The following is a 20,472-nucleotide window of genomic DNA, read 5'->3' as shown; positions in this document are numbered from 1 at the left end:
GTGGGGCAGGAAGGACCTCAGGCAGCAGCCAGGCAGTTGTAGGCAGGAAATGCAGATCAATATTCGGTCCTGGGCAGAGCATTGTGGAAAATAAATACGTGTGGAAATGAGAGGATCTGAGATGGGGGTGAGGTTTGGGTTAAAAAATGATGGCAGTTATTTCTCCAGGTTTGGAGCTGGTCAGGCTGTGCAGAACACGTGGTTGTCAGTGGGAAGCAGGTTGATAAATGTGGATTGGGGGATCTTGAGCCACTGGGAGAAGTTGGGAGCTGGTACCCACCATAGGAGATGGAGCATGGTCAGGTCAGGTGGGGATTTCAGACATGCCTGACTCCCCCAGCACCTCAGAAAACTCCTGGCCATAACTCACAGGGTGATGTACTCCTAAGGCAAGAAAGAAAATAGTAATTTATCTATTCCTGCTTGAGTTTAATATCCATAATCTGCCATTAATCAAACCAGAGCTGTAAGATCCTTACTGAGGCCTAATCAGTGCATAATGGATTATCTACAGGAACTAATAAAAGGTAATTATCTATGCTTTGCAAGTTCCAATTACTGTACTTATATGATCAATTAATTCTTGTAACAGTTTCCCAGGTGCAATTTGTGTGACAACACGAGGCTGACTGCAGGCAGAGGCTCAGTGCCTGCCTGGCTGCAGGGGTGCCAGCAGGGATGGCTTGGAGCTGAAGGAGAAGAGGTTTAGAGGAGATATTGGGAAGGAATTCTTTACTCAGAGGATGGGCACAGGCTGCAGAGGTTTAGAGGAGATATTGGGAAGGAATTCTTTTAGAGGATGGGCACAGGTTGCAGAGGTTTAGAGGAGATATTGGGAAGGAATTCTTTTAGAGGATGGGCACAGGCTGCAGAGGTTTAGAGGAGATATTGGGAAGGAATTCTTTACTCAGAGGAGGGCACAGTGCAGAGGTTTAGAGGGATATGGGAAGATCTTTTAGAGGATGGGCAAGGGTGCAAGATTTAGAGGAGATATGAGAAGAATTCTTTTAGAGGATGGGCAGAGGCTGCAGAGATTTAGAGGAGATATTGGGAAGGAATTCTTTTAGAGGATGGGCACAGGCTGCAGAGATTTAGAGGAGATATTGAGAAGGAATTCTTTACTCAGGATGGGCACAGGGTGCCCAGAGAAGCTGTGACTGCCCTGGCAGTGTCCAAGGCCAGATTGGACAAGGCTTGGAGCACCCTGGGGTAGTGGCAGGTGTTCCCTGCCCATGGAGGAGGTGGGACAGGATGAACTATAATTCAACCCAGATGCTGTGATGTGGAGGGCAGCGGATGCTGGTGGCAGGGATGTCACTGGCACAGCCACCCTGGCACATCCCAGTTCATTCCTTGGCAAAAGCCAGCTCCATGCAGGGATCTGAGGGACAGCAATCCCACCCCTTGGTGGGCTCTCAGCCATGCAGGGTGGTCCTGTCCCCCCAAAGCCCCTTTGGCCTGGGCTGACCCTCCCTGGAGCAGGAGCCGAGCGCGGGTTCAGCGGCCGTGTGTCCCCATGGGTCACTGCAGGGCCATGGGGACATTGCCCCGAGCTCAGCATCACCTCGGGGACCCCCAGTGCTCCCTTCCCATGCCCCCAGCACAGCCACAGAGCCAGCTGGCTCCACTCATCTCCCTCTCTGCCTTGCAGAGCCATGGGAGGCTCTTAAAGGAGGAGGAAACATCCCAGCAGTGTCTGCGCAGTGTTAGGGACGGCTGGAAATGACAATAAATTTGAGGCACTTTGCGTGTCCACCCAGGGCCCAGCATTGTTGTGGGTAATTTGAAGCAGATTGAGGCAAATGGCAGAGCTGAGGGTTCTGGCAGGAGCAGGGATGGAGGAGCAGAGGTGCTGGGGAATGAAGGGAAACGCCATTCCTGTGCTGCTGGGTGGAGCCAAATCCTGCCAGGCTGACCCTGGGCACCTCTGACAGTGCTGCAGCCCTGACTCGTGACTCAGCCTCTGCTTCTTCCGCCTCTTTTGGGGCATTTTTTTAATGTTTAGCAATCCAGAGTCACCTTTTGGTGTCCTGCAGGGTCAGGATATGTTTTGGGCTCACTTTAGGGTCCCAGAGCCAGGTGCTGCCCCTGAGGTGGCCTTGCTGGGACATGGGGATGTGTCACCTCATCCCTGTCCAATCCTTATTGAACCAAACCTTCTTGGGAACCCAGGCCGGAAGGTGTTGGATGGGTTTTATGAAGATTTGTTCCAAATTTTTGGAACAAATTTGTTCTAAGATTTTTTCCAAATCTTTCTGTTTGGTTTGATTTCAGCCTTTGCAGAATTTCACATCACTGCAAAGGAGCAGAAACCAGAAATTATTTCAATACAAAACTTGGTTTTTTTTACAAAAACAGCTGTTGACATGGTTTCTTTTGAGAATTTCCATTGTTACTTCCCCCCCAACATGAAATTAATTCATCTGTGTAAGTAATTTTTCTGGGAACTGTCCTGGTTTCATTGACATTTTCGGTTAACATGGAAAAGACCAAACCCACAAAAAGGAAAAAACAAAAAAAGGAAAAAACAACCCCCTGAAGCCTTTCCACTTAAAGAAAGAAACTAAAAAGGAACTGCCCTCCCAGCTCTCCCAGTGCCCAGGGTACAACCACGGCTTTGTTCCCAGCATGGTGATGTTCCCAGCTTGCTCCAAGCTGTTCTGCTGGATGGGGCTGAGGGGAAGGGAAGGGATGTTTCCTCCTCTCTGCTCTCACACCAGCTCTGGGACATGCTGGTTTTGGGGGAGAATGGCTCCATGGTGGCCAGGATTTCTTGTCTTGGTGTCATTTGGAGGTTTTGGGCATTTCTGGAGTTTTGATGAGTCATGGGATGGGGAGGTGGATGCAGGCAGTGTCTCCATCACCTCGGGGAGCCCACTGGGCACTGAAATGCAGATCTGAGGGCAGCCCCCTCCTCTCCCCTTCCCTGCAGGACTGTCCCCACCTCTGTCCTGGTGTCCTGCACCAATCCTGCTCCTCTGCTGGCTCCTGGCCCCATCCACTGCTTCCTTTGCTTTGGTTTTCCAGGCCTTGGCCATGTGTCCAGCCCTGCCCAGTGGGGAGGGAATGCTCCCCATGCTGCTGGGGATGCTCCCACCCACAGCCCTCAGCCCCAGCCTCTTCCACAGCTGCTTTATTCTCCTTTCTTTCTTTTGTTTCATTCCTCTTTTGTTTTTTTTCCCCCAAGCAAGCCACCACAGGCTCCTTCAGACATTCCCCTGCAAACTATTCTCCCACTCCCATTGCCCCATCCCAGCTTCTGCTCCTGCTTTCCTGTCTTGGCTGGGTGTCTGGGTTGTAGGGACCGAGTCTGGGCACGCCAAATCCCCTTCAGTCCCATTTCATACCTTTGATTCCAGCCTTGCACCTCCCCTGTGCACACGTGGCTCCCTGCCCATGGATGTGCCCACGTGCTGCTGGGACTGGGGTGGGGTTTGTTTCAGAAAATCACAGAATCACAGAATCAGAGATCACAGAATCACTCACAGATCACAGACACAGAATCCCAGAATCAGAGAATCAGAGAATCACAGATCACAGAATCAGAGAATCACAGACTCACAGAATCACAGAATCAATCATAGAATCACAGAATAATGAGGTTGGAAGAGACCTCTAAGATCAAGTCCAACCTACGCCCTAACACCTCAACCAGACTATAGCACCAAGTGCCATGTCCAGTCTTTTTTTAAACACATCCAGAGATGGTGATTCCAGTACTTTATTATTCTTTTGGTGAAAAATTTCTTCCTAATATCCAGCCTATACCTTCCCTGCCGTAGCTTGAGACTGTGTCCTCTCTGGAGCTCAGCAGCCACCCTCTGGCTGATTTGCACCTTTCTGGGACAGCTCATCTTGCACTGAGCTCCAAAATGAGCTTGACAGCGAGGTCACAGGCTCGGCAGGTGATGCTGGCCAGGGGGCTCAGGCTCTTGAAGCAGCGGCTGGGCTCAGCCCTGGGTTCCTGAGAGCAGGAGGGCAGGGATGCCATCCTCAGCCTGCCCCCAAATTCCCTGCTGGGTAGCTGTTCACAGCTGGGTGCCTGAATTCCATAGCTCAGAGTGCTCTAATCACAGGTCTTGTTTGATGCAATCCCCAGCAGCCCCCTCTGACAGGGATTGTGAAGTGTGGTTTCACAGGAATTGTGCTTTGTGGGGAGAGCTGCTGGCTCTGGCAGGTGTTGAGTGTGACCAGTGCAGATGACACTGGGAAATGCCACCCTGGGTGACAGGGAGTCGCTGCTTGGCAGTGGGAAAGGCCAGCGACTGTTTGTCAGGATTAGGAAGCGTGTGGCTTGGCAAAGCCTGGCTTTGCAAGGGCCGGTGCAGATAGACACGTGCTCCAGAGCAGATCTGTGTTTGTTTGCTCACTTTGTTTTAATTTGAAACTGAACCCTCTTCCCTGTGGTTAGATCCTCCCAGCTAAGTGAGTTTTAGCACAGGGAAGTTGCTCAAGGAAGGGAAAAGATGCTGGATGAGGCGTGAAGTGAGAGCAACCGCTGTTACCACAAACACTTCCCAACCTCTGGGAATAAAACCATCACTTCCCAACCTCTGGGAGGAAAACCATCACTTCCCAACTTCTGGGGACAAAACCATCACTTCCCAACCTCTGGGGACAAAACCATCTTTTCCCAACCTCTGGGAACAAAACCATCACTTCCCAACCTCTGGGAATAAAACCATCACTTCCCAACTTCTGGGGACAAAACCATCACTTCCCAACCTCTGGGGACAAAACCATCACTTCCCAACCTCTGGGGACAAAACCATCACTTCCCAACTCCTGGGGACAAAACCATCACTTCCCAACCTCTGGGGACAAAACCATCACTTCCCAACCTCTGGGGACAAAACCATCACTTCCCAATCTCTGGGGACAAAACCATCAGGGGTTTTTTGCTCTGTCCTCTCCATTCCTCCCCTTTTCCAGTGCATTATTTCCTAAGCCAACATTGCTGCTTTTGTTATTCCTGCTCATTGTTTAAATAGAGGTGTACACAGTGTTTTCAAACTCTGGGAAGAAACTTCCTCACAGGGGATGTTGTGCTAATTTAGGTGACTGTGGTAGAAATAATTAAGGCTGAGAGGAGCAGGGAGCACTACAGAGTGGTGTCAGCCCTGGAGTGAGGTCCTTGATCCATCTTTCACCTGGGAATAGGAATTCTGAGCTTTAGGAATGTGGGTGATGGGAGAGGCATCATCTCCCTCAGACACAGCTCTTGTGCCAAGGGCTTCCAAGAGGAGAGGGAAAAACAATCCCAGGCTTGTGGCACCTGGTAATGCACTGACCCAATTGTGCACTGCTGTGTAAGGGGAGAGAAATTCCTTCCTGACCCTTGGGCTCATCAGCCCATGCCCTGAAGCATGAGATTTGATTTTCTTTATCTGGCTTTCCATAATTGCAGATGCCGTGGTCGGTGCTCCCTGTGTCCCACCCCTGGGAAGCAGCATCTGCTGCCTTTAACTCAATGGAGCTTCTCCTCTGGGACTTCCATCCCCAGGCTTTGCTGGGAAGTGCCTGGAAGGAGGGAAGGGTTGCTGGTTCCATCAGCCTTGCCAGCACTGGTGGCTCAGCTGGGGAGGGCAGGTGTCCCCATTGCCACGGGTAAAATCCTGAATGTTTGGGATTTCTGTGGGTGCCCTGCCAGAGCCCATCCCAAAAGAGTTAAAGCCTCTCTCTCCCCTTCCAGCCTGGGGAAGTGGGATTAGTCACAGCCCTCAGGAGAAGTGCTGGCCAGGTTATAAAAATGACAAACGAGCAGAAATCAATAATGAGGTTAGTGTTTTCTGGGAATGCCAGGCACAAAAGGAAAAATGCATCAGCACGGGATGGGCTGCCCTGTCCCTTGAATTGTCCCTTTCTCTCCCCATCATCTCCCTTGCACCATCCACAGCGGGGTGGCTCTGCACACCAGCACCTCCCTGGCATTTTTGGTTCCTCTTGGACCAGATCTTGTGTGATTCCAGCTCCCTCTGGGTGCTCCTTCAGCGCGAGGCAGCTCTGGGATATGGAAAATTGGGGATTCCAAAGGGTGCCCCCGGGGAAGTTGAGTTTCAGGATACAGGGCAGCATTCCCACAGCAGAGAGGGAGCATTGGAGGCCACGTTTCCTTTTCCAAAGGGATTTGGGCATGTCTGGAAAGGAAACGGCTGCCTAATTAGATGGCTTGAAAATCTTTACCACCGCTCGTTACAAATACATTCATCATCCCCTATTGAAAGAACCACGCTGCAAAAATGACATTATTATGATTATTATTATTTATAGGGTAGATATGAATGAGCTCAATCCCGTCCTAGCCTAGGCTGGGTTCAGAAAGTGACCCAACATCCCAGTGCTGCTTCTTGGCCCTGGTGTCACCTGGGTTCTGTGCAGCCTTAAACCTAATTTGGGTTGTCTTGGGAATTTGCAGCAGTGCTTTAAGGTGGGCAGCTTTAAAAAATGTGAGAGAGGGGGAAAAATGGCCCAGGGGTGTAAATAAGAGATGGGAGTGAGGGGGTGGTACCTGGCAGAGATCAGTGCAGGGAGGGAGTGGGGAAGGCTGGGGTGACAAGGGACTGAGCTGTTCCAGGAGAGCAGGAGGTGTCTGCACAGCATTCCAGGGCTGGTGGCTTTCCCAGGGTATTAACACATTTCTCTAATTAATGCAAACTTCCTTAATCAGCCTGGGATTCTGGTTGACCTGGCTGGGTGTCTGCTCCCTGCTCTGGGATGTGGTTTCTCTTGGAGGCAGTGCCTGGTGCCTCGAGCTCTGTCACAGCCGTGAGGAGCCTCAGGGATGGGTGGCAAAATCTTGATCCAAAATCTTGATCCAAAATCTTGATCCATTGTGGTTCTTCCCTGCCTGAGGTGCCCTGGGTGACACCCAGACCTTGAGGAGCTGTTGGAGAGCAAGGGGTTAATGGAGGCTGAAGGGAATGGGAAGATATCTGGGAAGAATTTCTGTTCCTCCAAGGAAATTGGTGATCTGGGATACTCACACTGCTCATTTTCAAGGTGTTGTCTCCACCACCACTTCCCAGTTGGAATTAGTGGGGCTGGTTGGACAAAATGGGCTCAAAGCAGAAGCTCTGACTCCAAGCACCCCAAGAAATCCTCAAAGTTAAAAAATCCCAGAGCAAACCAATCCCACCCCCTCACTGCCTGGATGGAGTGAGGCAGCACTGGGGAGCGAAGGATCCCCACCCTGTCTTTGCCATCAGTGGGCAGGGAAAAGATGAGCTGTAGGATGAGATGGCCCTCAGGAGAGCCATGCTAGGATCTCCTGGTCCCACAGGGAGCTGCCAGCACCTGCCTGAGGCACAATTCCACGTGCCATGGCACGTCCAGGCTCTTCCACAGCCACGGATCCATCGGAGCCGCGCCGGTGCCGCTGCAACCTCCCCGTCTTGGGTCCCTGCCAGTGCCCAGAGCTCTGCCCGTGCTGGTGGCACTGCTCCAGCCCCCAGGCTGATGAGGTGGCTCCCAGCCCTGGTTAATCATTTGCCAGGGAGAGCTGCCGGGCTGTACCTGGATTCCTCTCTGCCATGGACACGCCGCGGTGCGCTCGGCTGTCGCGCTCTCGCCCCGAGCTGCTGCGCCGAGTGTTTTGCAACAGAAAAACCCCAAACCACATGAAAGCAGCCGAGTTTCGTGTTTCACTGTAACCCCAAATTCAGGTTTGCCAGGAGTTTCAGTAGTTTTACCAGGCTTTCCCACGGACCTGCAGTGATTGCTGTCGTTGAGCCCGGTTTTGATGCAAACCCAGGTGCAAGACTCCGGTCGCGTTCGAGGTCTGTGCAAATGTGAAATCTGAAGGGTTTTGAGAGGAAGGAAGGAGGGAACCCAAACACACGTCAGGGCAGTGCTTGCAGAGAGCCCTGCACACATCTGGGGCCAAGCTGTCATTCCTTGGGGACCCAGGACCGTGGCACCCATATTCCCTACACTGAGGGATGTTCTTGGGGATGCTCTGAACCAGCTTGGCAGCATCACCCCCAAACCAGCTGCTAGACTTTGATAAGTGCTGGTGCTCTGAGCATTCTGGCTCTGAGTGAGGAGTGACCCAAGGACCTTGTGGCAGCTTATCCTGGTGTCTGCCACCTCTGGGGCTACTTTTGGATTGGCTACGGCTTTGCTTTAGGAAAAACCCAGCGGTGTGCACAGATGCTCCAAAAACAAGCGTCAGGGTGGGGATGGGGCTCCCTCTGAACCACGCCTGGCACACACCCAGCCCTGCCTCTGGATGCTGTGTGTTATTGGATCGCTTTTTCGGCAGCGCCGGCTTTCCTTTCTCCAGCAATTTCCTGAAATAACGTTAGGGAAATGTGAAAATCTTGAACTTTTGAACCTCCCCGGAGGACGGCAGGAGGAGGGGACGCCCGCCTCCTCCTCCCTGACGTTTATTTTGGCTACAGGGCCTGGGGATGGGGAGGAGGGGGCTCTGCAGGCCGCAGAGGAGCCGGAGCAGTGCTGCCCCTTATTAATTAATGACTTTCTCATCGGTGGGTCACGGAGGCGAGGGAGGCAGAGGAAGTTTTCTTTTGCTGGCAGATGCCGGGGAGAAGGGGAGTGCCTGGGCTGGGTGGCGAGGGCAGGGGGTGACACTCGGGGTGATGGATGGGGCCGCGGGATTTTCACCAGGCTCTGGACATGGGCAGAGAGAGAGCAGCAGAGGAGGGAAGGGGGATAGGCTGTGCCTGGGAAGTACTTTTCCCTCTGATGAACTTCAGAGGAGTATAAATCACTGCCAGGCTGCAGCTGCGGAGCATGTGACGCTGGCAAATTAATGGGCCTTCGGAAAAGCGGCCATCGCGTTCCCCTCCGGCCTCTTAAAGGCACCGCCGGCCTTTCCAGGGCTGGGAATGGGGAGCTGGGGGGTCAGGGCTGGGCTGGGGGAGCCCCATGGTCCTGCTGGCCCCTGAGTGAGCTGGGAGTGCCCATGGAGATGATCTGGTGTGAGGGCCCTGTGGTGGTTTCCATGGTGGAGCTCAGTCCATGGTGGAAATCAATCTGTGGTGGAGCTCAATCCGTAGTGGAGCTCAATCCATGATGGAACTCAGTCCGTGGTGGAGCTCAATCTGTGGTGGAGCTCAGTTTGTGATGGAGGTCAATCTGTGGTGGAGCTCAGTCTGTGGTGGAGGTCAATCTTTGGTGGAGCTCAGTTCATAGTGGAGGTCAAGCCATGATGGAGCTCAATCCATGTTGGAGCTCAATCCATGTTGGAGCTCAGTTCATAGTGGAGGTCAAGCCATGGTGGAACTCAATCCATGGTGGGCTCCTGCTGTGGACAAACAGGGCCAAGGTGCTGCTGGGTCAAGCCATGATGGAGCTCAATCCATGTTGGAGCTCAATCCATGTTGGAGCTCAGTTCATAGTGGAGGTCAAGCCATGATGGAGCTCAATCCATGTTGGAGCTCAGTTCATGGTGGAGCTCAACCCATGGTGGAACTCAATCCATGGTGGGCTCCTGCTGTGGACAAACAGGGCCAAGGTGCTCCTGGGACTGTGATTTTTGGGAACTTGGTGGGGCTTGGTGTAGAGGTGCCTCTGCTCTGCTCCCACCTACTCGAGTTTTGTGTACCAGAGTGGAGGATGGACACAGATCCAGGACACCCGAAACCTTGTGGCTGGAGTGTTGAATTTGCATCACAGATGGCTGAGGCCTTGCCTGGGGGCAGCAGGGTGCTGTGGCAGGGGATTTGGAGCATCTTTATCTTGGTGGCACCAAGAGGCCACCTTGTGCCAGGGCTGGGCATTCCCAGATACCCCGTGCAAACTGCTGGAGTCTCTCCAGCTCATCCAGGGTCTCCAGGGCCACCACCCAAGCCCATCACACCACCTTGCTCCTCTTGCTCTCTCTTTAAAGCAGTGGTGGAAGAAGGGGAGAATCCAGTGCTGCTGGAATGTGGGAGGGAGCAGAACCACCAGCCCAACAGTTAAAAATTACCAAATACTTCCCTAATATAATTAGGTTTCCATGCAGGCAATTGTCTTAATTGCCAGAGGGATGTGGGGCTGTGCAGGGAGAGCCAGGCTGGGCTGGCCCTGTGCTGCTGCTTTGGTCGGTGTCTCATGTTCAACAAGGGATTTGTGGGGGGAAAATATTCCCAGGGATGCCCCAGGAAGGATTTGGCCGGGCCAAAAATAAATAAAAGTGCGCGTGGTGGGGCTGGAAGCAAGTTACAATGAGCAGGATCAGTGTCACCTCCTTGGATGGGTTTGCTGGAAGATGAGCTCAAATTCTACCAGGACATGCTGCAGTTTAAATTCCTGTTTATTTTCTAAGTGCTGTCGGAGCAGGGAAAGTTAGGCAGGCAAAAAAAAAAAAAAAAAAAACCCAACCAAACCAGAGCCCATTCCGTGATTTACGTGGTGAAGGAGATAAGTGGGGATTTAAGGAGAAGGGAATATATAATTGAGACGAACGTGTAACATGAGCAGGGATCCAAACAGAGAGATTGTAATCAGAAGTGTGAGGAGAAGCTGGGGTTTATTAATGAAACCTCTCATCCATTTGTCAGCTGGAGAGGAGCAGCCTTCCCCAGCAGCTGGGGGTGGATGTGGGGATTCTCCTGGAGCAGGGATCCGGGCTGCCATCTTCCTGCTGCTCAGCCTGGGAGTGCAGGCAGGATTAGAGGAAAAAAGGAGCTCTGTGGTTTCTGGGAAGCTGGATGCTCGTGTTTTCCTGGCTGGAATCTGCCCTAGAACTCAGGAGCTGGGAGAGCTGCTCGGCAGGGCTGAGGACCACCCGAGGAAGGACTTGTTGGAGCCTTCTTCAAAGTCCCTCATCTTCCTCATGCTCTCCCTGATCCCAGTGCTTGGCTGCCCTGCCAAGCCATGGGGTTTGGACAATGCTTGTGGTGCCTGAGGGGTTAACCCAGAGCCGTGCTCAGCTCTCAGCCTGGACATGAAGGGAACATTTTTGTGAGGGTCCTTCCCCTTCCCAGGCCCTGGCAGTTATCTGTGGGCTGCCACAAGTGCTGGAACGCCGAGCCCTGCTGGACATTGACCCGTCGGTGCCGAGCTCAATTAGCTGCGGCTATCTGATTGGACTTGGCGCAGCCTAATTAGCTTTGGACTCCAACCAGAAACTTAAACCCAAAGGCAGCTTGCAGGCAGCCCATCCCTTGCTGCTTGCCTGCCTGAGGGAGGGAAAAGCTTTCCCAAGCCTCCTCCCTGGCCTGGGAAGGGGGAACAACCCACCCAGCCTGCCTGCCCATCCCTCCGGCCACACAGCTCGAATTGAGGGGGCTCAAACCTCCCCTCCTGCCCCAAAATGTGTTACTGATCCCCAGCAGGTCACATAAAACCAGAGGCAGCTTCTTTTTCTTGGAAAAAATGTGCATGGCATATAGTTTCTAGAGGGAACTTGTTTTTTTGGAAGGAGATCTGACTCTGCCCTCACTGTCTTGTCACACACCTTCCTGTGTAGCACCCAGTTCTCAGGCTCCTTCTTCCTCCTGGGCCTGCAGCTGAGGGTCACAAAGTGGGTGGTTTGTCCCTGAGAGAGCTGGCTCACTCCAGAGGGTGCTCCAGCCATCGGTGGAGATGTGGAGGAGGAGCTGAGGTGGGAAGGGATGGCAGCTTTGGGACCCTGGGTTCCTTTCCCTGTCTGTGTTTCCAGCTCTGTGACCATTAATGCTGCTGGGGAGGGACCTTCAGGGATCTGCTGGCCAACCTCCCACCAGAGATGGTTCTGAGAGGTGGGCATTTCTCCAAGGAGGCTTGGAAAACAGCCTTCCCATGGGCTGCCCTTGCCCAGTTCCCAGCAGTGAAACCCTCTGGAGGGTTGGCTCATCCCACTTGGATGCTCGTGAGATGTCTCCTGACCAGATGACACCTCCATGCCCATGCCAGGCTTGCTGGGTCTCAGCTGAGAGATGGAGAAGTCCACGTGGCCTTGCCATCCTCCAGCACCCCCTAAGGAAAACCACCACAACTGATATTCTGGAAAACCAGTAATCAATGCTGGTCGGTGGCAGCACAGCTTTGGTGGCTGCCAGCTGCACACTGGTGGTGAGCACCAGCCCAGGCCCTGCTGGATCAATTAAAGCCCATTATGCCAAGTGAATGACTGTAATTATCTCAAATCTGGATTAATGTGCACGCACAGCACCGTAATATAATCCTCCTGCCTGGTGCTTTGTGGGCTGCTGTTCCTGGGAGCCAGGCAGAGGCAGGGATCCACAATTCATGGCTGTCTTCCTCCTCCTCCTCCTCCTCTCACCTCACAGGGATCCACAATTCATGGCTGTCTTCCTCCTCCTCCTCCTCCTCTCACCTCCTGCTGCTGGCTCAACCCCGAGCATGGAGCTTGGCCCATCCTGTAGGATCTCCAAAGCCACAAGGGCTGATGGTGCTGAGCTCAGGTGGGAGCAGATTTTGGGGATTGGTACGAGGGACAGCACCTCCCCATCACCTTCCTGTGTAGCACCCAGTTCTCAGGCTCCTTCTTCCTCCTGGACCTGCAGCTGAGGGTCACAAAGTGGGTGGTTTGTCCATGGGATAAAATGTGTTGCACATCCTGCACCTTCAGGACTCATTAACAAATAAGTAATACATTTCAGCCCATGAGTCTCAGAGAGAGCTGCTGGGCTGCTCTGCTCTTGGCCTTGAGGATTTGGCTCATCCCAGATCTGCTGGGAAGCTGAAGGTTGGGAGCTCCTGTGTGACTGTGACCGTGTTCACAGGGGTCTGAGGATGAGGGAAGAGAGGAGGATCTGACTCCATGTTTCAGAAGGCTTCATTTATTATTTTATGATATATATTATATTAAAACTATACTAAAAGAATAGAAGAAGGGATTTCATCAGAAGGCTAGCTAAGAATAGAAAGGATTCATAACAAAGGTTTGTGGCTCGGGCTCTGTGTCCAAGCCAGCTGACTGGGACTGGCCATTAATTAGAAACAACCACATGAGACCAATCCCAGATGCACCTGTTGCATTCCACAGCAGCAGATAACCATTGTTTGCATTTTGTTCCTGAGACCTCCCAGCTTCTCAGGAGGAAAAATCCTAAGGAAAGGATTTTCCATAAAAGATGTCTGTGACACTCCTGTTTCCCACAGCACTCAGCATCCTATGGGCTGCTGCTTGCCCTGCCTGCTTTGCAGGGGGATATTTTGGGGATCAAGGTTCCACAGGGATGGAGAGCTTGGCTCCAGGTCTGAGCCCTGTCTGCTCTCCACATCCTGGAGCCCAGCATGGGGATGTCTCAAGTGCTGGGGACAGTGGTGGGATGAGCTGGAGCAGTGCCTGATCTGGGTTCTCCGGTTGGCCCAGCACATGCCAGGTGTGTGGCTCGTTACTGGGATGTGCTGGGGGATCTCCAGGGTGAGTGGAAGCTTCTCTCTCTGCTGGAATGAGCCTAAAGCTCCCAAGCTCCCCTCGCTGGATCCTGCTTGGATTTTCATAGCTCAGAGCCCAGCACCCCCTCAAGGGCAATCAGATCACTTCCAATTTGCCCATAAGCCCATAAAACTGCAATTGAATGTAATTAAAAGGCCATAACGAGCTCCAGCAACCTGTGGGACCACTGTGGTGAGCTCTCACCGTGCTCTTTTCGGGGACTGGGATGGAGGCAGCAAGGCTGGCAAGGGCGGAGGCTGCAGGGAGGATGAGGAGCTCCCTGGGCAGGATGGGCACACTTTGGGAAGTGCCACCATCACCACGTCCCCACCGTGGTGATGCCCATCAGGAAGGAGCAGCCCTCTGTTTTTGTGGAGCAGAGGGAGCTCTGCTGGCAGCATTTCCTGCTAGTTTGGCTTCACTGATGCAGTTTGGGGGCTGGAAAGGGACCAGCAGGTCCAGTCACCTCTCAGCATGGCCTGTGCTTGGGGAAGGAGGACAGGGGACAATTGCAGCAGTGGTGGCTGAGCCCTTGCCCCTTTTCCCCCCAAATCTCCCTTTTAGGGGCCTGAGGACACCCAAAAAGTTGGAGAAATGCAACCCCAAGCGGAGTTTTCCTGGGAAAACCCCAACTCTGCCAGATTTGGGGCAGCCAGCTGGCTGAGGGGGCATCAATCCCCTGTCCCACACCCCAAAAGCACCAAGAGGGGCCAGCCCTGCTCTGAGCTGCTTCTTCAAAGGGCTCTGCAGAGCTGCCACGTCGAGCCCTTCATCAGGCACCCCTGGCAGCCCTGGCAGCAGCACCACAGTGTCCCCATTATGGGCTGGCCCCGCCGAGGGTTCCCAGGCAGTAAATGAGGGGCACTCTGAGTGCAGAACAGAGAGCATTGTGAGAGCAGGGCCAGCCCTGGAGGGATGAAATAGGAGCCTGTAATTTCTCAGCACTGTTGTGACATCTTTGCACAAGCGTGTGATTGAGTCACATTTGCTTTATCAGCAGAATCCTTGTTTGCCTGGCTGCACCCTCCCCCTCCACCCAGCCCTGCCAGGGTGGGGGAGAGCTGCCTGCTCCCCTTCCCCCTGGGCTGTCCTGCTCTCCTCACGCTTCCCATGGCTCCTGCTCCTCACCCTTCCTGCTTCTCCCTTCTCTGCCTGCCCCTGCCTGCTTGGGAATGGCTGGGGGGGCTCCATGTGGTGGGGAGATGGGTTGGGATGGGGCCCATGTGGTGTTTCCTCCAGGGACAGGCAGCTCATGCTTCTGGAAAATTCCCCTTTTCAATCCTTCCCCCTTGAAGATGGTTTAGGATGGGGTCCATGTGGTGTTTCCTCCAGTGACAGCAGCTTCTGGAAAATTCTCCCTTTTCTATCCTTTCCCCCTTGGAGATGGGTTGGGATGGGGCCCATGTGGTGTTTCCTCCAGGGACAGCAGCTTCTGGAAAATTCCACTTTTCAATCCTTTCCCCTTTGGAGATGGTTTGGGATGGGGTCCATGTGGCGTGGACCCTATTCCTCCAGTTACTGGGGACAGCAGCTTCTGGAAAATTCCCCTTTCCAATCTTTCCCCCTTGCAGATGGGTGCAGGCTTCCAGCTCTGCCACTGCTCCAGGAGCAGGGTGGGATTTTAGCAAGCTCCTGAGAGGGTGGGATGGGGTTTCTAAGGGAAAAAAAAATCCCAAATAAGCCGCTGTGCTGAAGCTGAGCACACTTGGTGAGCCCTGGCATGGGCTGTGTGCCCCCTCCTCCATGGCAGCTGTGAAACATCAGGAGCAGCTATCCCAATTTTGGTGTGGATCCTGTGCTGGGGGGGTCTCCAGACCCTTGGGCACCGATTGCCAAAAAGTGGAGAAATTTGAGCCAAATTGCCAAAAAGTGGAGAAAATCAAACAGGACAGAGAGGAAGAAGAGGTGTTGGTGCTGCAGGGGTGACCCAGCTGTGGGACAGGGATGCTGCTGCCTGGTTTGGGGTGGGTCCCACTTTGGGGAGCAGTGGGATGATTTTCCACTTCTCCTTGTGGAAGAGAGCAGAGGTTTCCTGGGTGCTGAGCAGGAATTCTGGTGTGCAGAGTGCAGTGGAAAAGCTCCCCAGGTGAAATGCTGGCAGGAGGCAGCTCCAATGCCTGGCAGCACTCAGAGGGGTTCCTGCAGCCTAGGAAAAGCCCTGCTGCTGCACTGAAACCCCAAAAAGCATCTCTGCTGCTGGCTGGGTTCAGGAAGGTTTTGGGGAGAGAGTAGAACCAGAGGTGAGAAGCTCTGTGGCTTTGAGGTTTTAGTTTGACCAAAGTGAAACCTGCTGGGAGGAGGAACCCACCCTGTGCAGATTGCAGCTGCAACTTGAGTTTCTCACTGTCCCTGAGCAGCCTGAGCCACCACAGCATCACCTGGGGAAGATTCTGAGTGTGGAAACTGCAGGAACTCTCCCAAATCTCAGAGCGGGTTCCTGAAGAGAAGCTGCACGTGGTGGGTTTGAAATGCCTGCCAAAAGACAGATTTCTGTGTGCTGCCCCATGTGCAGGGCTTGAGGATCTCAGAGGGATGTTCTCAGGTTTGTGTTTGTACTCGAGTCCAGAAATATAAAAAGAAAAAACAATTCCACTTCTTTTTGCTGAAATCAGAGCTACTCAACACTCTTGACCACACTGTATTCCCATGGTCCTACACCCTTTTGCCTGTAGCTGTGGAAAAGATCCTCAGGAGGGATTTATGGCTAAAACACAGCTGCATCTTGTGAGAGCTTGGGATCCATTCCCAGGGATTCCCTGTGTGCTCAGAGCCCAGGTGCTTTGAGAGGATCAGCCTGTCCTCACTGGGCAAAGTGCTTTAAATGCAGCTTAATTTACATGGATTTACCACAGGGTGCTGCTTGTTTTTTGGTTCCATGGATGAGATTTTGGGATAAGAACCACCCTGCACACCCTGAGTGTGTCCAAGTCAGGCACTGCTGGGTCCATGGCAGAGCCACTGCTGGGAGGGGGACAAGCAGCTCTTGCTCCATCCTCCCTCCAGTTCTCAGCTGTGCTGCTACAAACTGAGAGCAAACTTACTCAAGATTGTAGGCCAGGGGCTATTTAAATTCATCCCCGAGTTGGTGATCAGGACAAAAGTGAGGACCTGACCTCTTGTGGTCACAGCATTACCATGGCAATTTTCACATGGAAACCACTGTCCTGCCCAGATCCTGCTGTGTTTTGTCGTCCCCTGCTTTGCTGTGGGGCAGGTGAGAGCAATGGAAAGGGAAACCTGCATTATTTGAGGTTCCTTTTCAGGAAATCACGAGAGATTCCCAAGCTGCTTTTGAGGAATGAAAGCAAAAGGACACAGATTTGCACTGCCGGGTTCATTTTGGTGCAGAATCACCAAAGAAGGAATGTGGGGCTCTGCCTTTACCTGCTCCACGTGCATTTGGGGGTGAGGATTTGCAAACTGGGCACCCCAAAGTGATGCTGGAGAGCCCAGGAGGAGGAGGAGGATGGTGGCAGGAGGCTGATCCATGCTGCTGGTCATGCAGAGCTCTGACACCAAGGGCTGACTTAAGGAAGGGAGTGGCAACCCAAATTTAGAATTTCCTCCTGCTTAATACTCAGGGTTGATTCTCTTTCTGATTAAGGAGGAAGAGGTGCTGAGGGAAAAAAAAAAAAAAAAAGAGAAGCGGAAGCAGGGGGGTGTGAGTGGCTTTCCAAATCTCAGCTGGTGCCAGGGACAGGCTCCTGGGTTGGGCCTACAGTGACAGCTCCTCAAAAAGCCCCTCTGACCTGCTGCAAACCCCTCTGACCCCAATGAACAAGCTGTGGGTTTTATCCTAGGTGGGCAGCTCTCCTCAGCTGCAGAAAACCACAGCTCAGGGAGTCTGTTTGTGCCTTGAAATATGGTTATTTTTTTAACTTCCCCTCTCTCAGATCTGAGCGCTGAGCTGCTGAGTGAACTCCCAGGATATGCCAGAAAAGGTTTTCCAGCAGAGCTAGGTCACTGTAGTTTTACTGGCAAAGCCTCTTAGGCATAAATGAAGATTATTCTGGTGAAAGCTTATGCTGGTACACTTTATTCCAGTACGAATGACCTATCCTGGGAAAAAAAGCTGCTCTGCATGTTGGAATTGTTCTGCTCTGGGACATTTTGTGGTGTAGAAATGTTAAAATCACAGCCCTTGGTGGTAGTGCTGGATCAGCAGAAGCTGCTTCAGCTGCTGCAGACGTGCCCTGGCCAGGCAGCAGCACTTGGAGTGACACTGAGTGACAAAATGCCACAGGGAAGGGTGACACGGGCTGGTGGCATTTCTGGTGTTCCTGGAGGGTCTGACCTGCCCATCTGGGCTGCATCCAGCCATGGATGTTGGCTGGTCCAAGCTGGAGCCTTGTGCTGAATGCCAAGGAGGTGGAAAACAGCAGTGGAGCTGCACATGGGTGTTGGGTACCAATATTTTACGAAGAATTTTTTTTATTATTGAAAATGATCAATAATATTCCTGTTCTAATTATTATTATGGTAATGCCAGAAGAGTTCTGTCTGAGGGAAGGGTGATGCAGCAGAGATGCTACCCTGGATTTTGGAACTGCCAGGATCTGTTTCCATTTTTGGCATCAGTTTTTGTCTGGTTTGGGGGCTGCTGCTGCTGCAAACCTCTGTGAGGTGGGGATTCATCCCAAAGGGATCTGCTGGGGGAAAGGGATGAGCGCCAGAAACACAAAACTCAGGCTGGCTCTGGTGTCCAGGAGATTGCTGGTGTGGGAACACTCCCAGGGCTCCTTGCACATGGATCATGTGGCCCTGCCCTAAATGTCATTTTCCTTGGGAAGAAAATTCCCATCCAAACTCAGTGGCTGGCAGGCTCGTAGTTTGGAGGAGGAAAAAGAGCTTCACTGCAAATTCTCCAGCTGCTGACGAGCTCTGGTTTCTGACATCCCAACTGCCATGGGGCATCTTCGGGGAGAGACAGAGGTCCTTGTGCTGAAACAAAGGACACACACAGAAAATAGCTGCACTTGAGGGGTGTGACAGAGGGGAAATGCTTTCAGAACTTCTTTTTTTTTTTTCCTATTTTTTTTCTTTAATTTAGAAACAGGCACAGAGTTTATTTTGGTCAAGAGATAGTCACACACAGCAGCTTTAAATGGCAGAGCTCCTCGAGGAGAAGGAGCAGTCTCACAATGCTTGAGCTGAAAATGCCTTTGGGGAATTGCCTCCTCTGTTTGCTGCAGTCCAAGTGGTGCTCATCAGTTTGAGAATTTATTTGTGTCTGTTAAGGATATTTCCTCAATCTAGGCTTTTTTCTTTTTGAAATCTTTATCTTTTTTGTAGCATTCTTTTTGCAGTCAGGATCCTTTAGGGTACTTGTGGTGGGGAAGAGGGCAGACTCCTCATATCCCACTCCTGATGCCCATCCCTCCACCTCAAATTATATTTTTGCCAAACTCCCAATTCCCTCCAGCCAGGGACTGGCAGCATCTGGGCTGAGTTGCCTCAAGTGGCCTGTTGATTTTGCTGAGTTTAAAAAACCATATTTGCCTGCTGGATATAAATGTTTCCCATTGCTGCCGCTCTCCCAGCGGGGTTTTGGAGCTGAGAGTGTTTGGATGAGGAGTGGGAACCTCCCAGTGTCCAAGAAGTTGCTTGGAACTTTTGAGTCGTGATCCTCTGTGGAAGTTCTGGGGTTCTGGAGACAGTGATGGGATTCTGGATGCGGTGATGTGATTTTGGATGCAGCAGTGGGATTCTGGAGGCATAAATGGGACTCTGGATGTGGTGATGGGACTCAGGAAGCAGCAAAAGGATTCTGGGGCCAGCAGTGGGATGCTGGGGGCACCAATGGGATTCTGGTTGCATAAATGAAACTCTGGATGCAGTGATGGGGTTCTGGAGGCAGCAGTGGGGTTCTGGATGCAGTGATGGGGTTCTGGAGGCAGCAGTGGGGTTCTGGATGCAGCAGTGGGGTTCTGGAAGCAGCAGGGGGATGCTGGTTCCACATCTTTGCGAGAACAGCATCGTTGCCTTGCTGAACCTTCTCTTCCTCCTGCTGGGGTTTCCCCCACCACCAGGGTCAGGGATCTCCAGGGAGGGTTGCTGAGGCTGGGCTGCTGTGGGTTCAGTGTTTCCCCTGTGCCAATTGCTCCAAAATCCCGGGGACACAGCTTGTCCTGATGGATGCAGGCAACTGAAGACAGAATTTTTCGTTCACTTTGGGGTCTGCAGAGCCACCATGAACACCCAAGTGGCCGTGCTGGTGTGTCCCTGTCTCTGGGTGTCCCAGGTGTGAGCTGGAGGGTCCGGGTGGTTTTGGGGGAGCCCTGCCCGTGCTGCCCCCCTCCTTCCCCGCCGCCTTCCGCTGCCCCTCCCTGGGGGCCGGAGCCAGCCCCTTCCTCGCTGGGGATTGTTTTGCAAGCAGCGTGACAGGATGGGGAGGAAATGTGCCAGGAATGGCTCCATGTCTCCTCTTGGGAGAACTGGAGTCTATTTATAAGCCCCCCTTCCCGCCCCCCTGCTCTGCTCCCCCGGGACAGGCAGACACAGCCTGTCCTGCTGCCTGCAGAGCTGCTCCTGCTGATTCCACAATCACAGACACATTCAGGTTGGAAAATACCTCCAAAATGCTCAAATCCAGCCTCTGGACAGGCAGCATTCCCGTGGATGGACACACACCTCACTGTGTGCTGCTCTCTCTGTTCCCCAGTGATAAATCCAAATTATCCTATAGCTGGAGCAGCCACACTGAGCCCCTGGCTGTGGCATTCACATTCTCTGAAAAAATCTCTTTGCTCAGGATTTTTCTCCTGAGAAGCTTCAGAGAAGAGGAAAACAATTCTTGTTCCATTTGCTTTTTGTTGTTGTTGTTTTGCTGATGTAAAATATGCTTGGAGATTGTTTACTCACAAGTAATTGTTTCATTGGATTCTGGTGGAGTTGTTTTGACTCTTTGGCCAATCAGGGCCAAGCTGTGTTGAGACTCTGGAAAGAATCAAGAGTTTTTATTATTATTTTTTTTGTTATTATTTATTTTATTATTAGCTTTTTAGTATTTAGTAAGTATATTTTTTGTATTCTTTAGTATAGCATAGTATAGTATTCTTTAATGTAATATTATAAAGAAATAAATTAGCCTTCTGAGAACATGGAGTCAGATGCATCAATCCTGCCTTCATCTGGGGCAT

General features: G+C 52.3%; 1 protein-coding gene across 3 annotated transcripts in view; it reads left to right on the top strand.

The window, feature by feature from the left end:
• Positions 1–20,472, top strand: part of RXRA (retinoid X receptor alpha) — a 105,960-nt gene that overhangs the window by 47,212 nt on the left and 38,276 nt on the right. The window contains exon 1 of one of the 3 annotated variants that reach the window (XM_064727594.1): positions 13,417–13,525. The exons of 1 other annotated variant lie outside the window; for it this stretch is intronic. Coding sequence is in view for 1 of the 2 variants with exons in the window: in XM_064727592.1 (XP_064583662.1) it covers positions 16,469–16,547 (79 nt within the window). In the remaining variant the exon portion in view is untranslated. Of the gene's footprint in view, positions 1–13,416; positions 13,526–16,240; positions 16,548–20,472 lie in introns of those variants that run through there. One more of the 3 variants, XM_064727592.1, reaches the window with a different exon arrangement.

This window comes from Zonotrichia leucophrys, chromosome 17 (genome assembly GCF_028769735.1).
Source record: "Zonotrichia leucophrys gambelii isolate GWCS_2022_RI chromosome 17, RI_Zleu_2.0, whole genome shotgun sequence".
NCBI lineage: Eukaryota > Metazoa > Chordata > Aves > Passeriformes > Passerellidae > Zonotrichia > Zonotrichia leucophrys.
The sequence above is the reverse complement of the archived record's forward strand: the minus strand, read 5'-3'. Positions and strand labels throughout refer to the sequence as shown.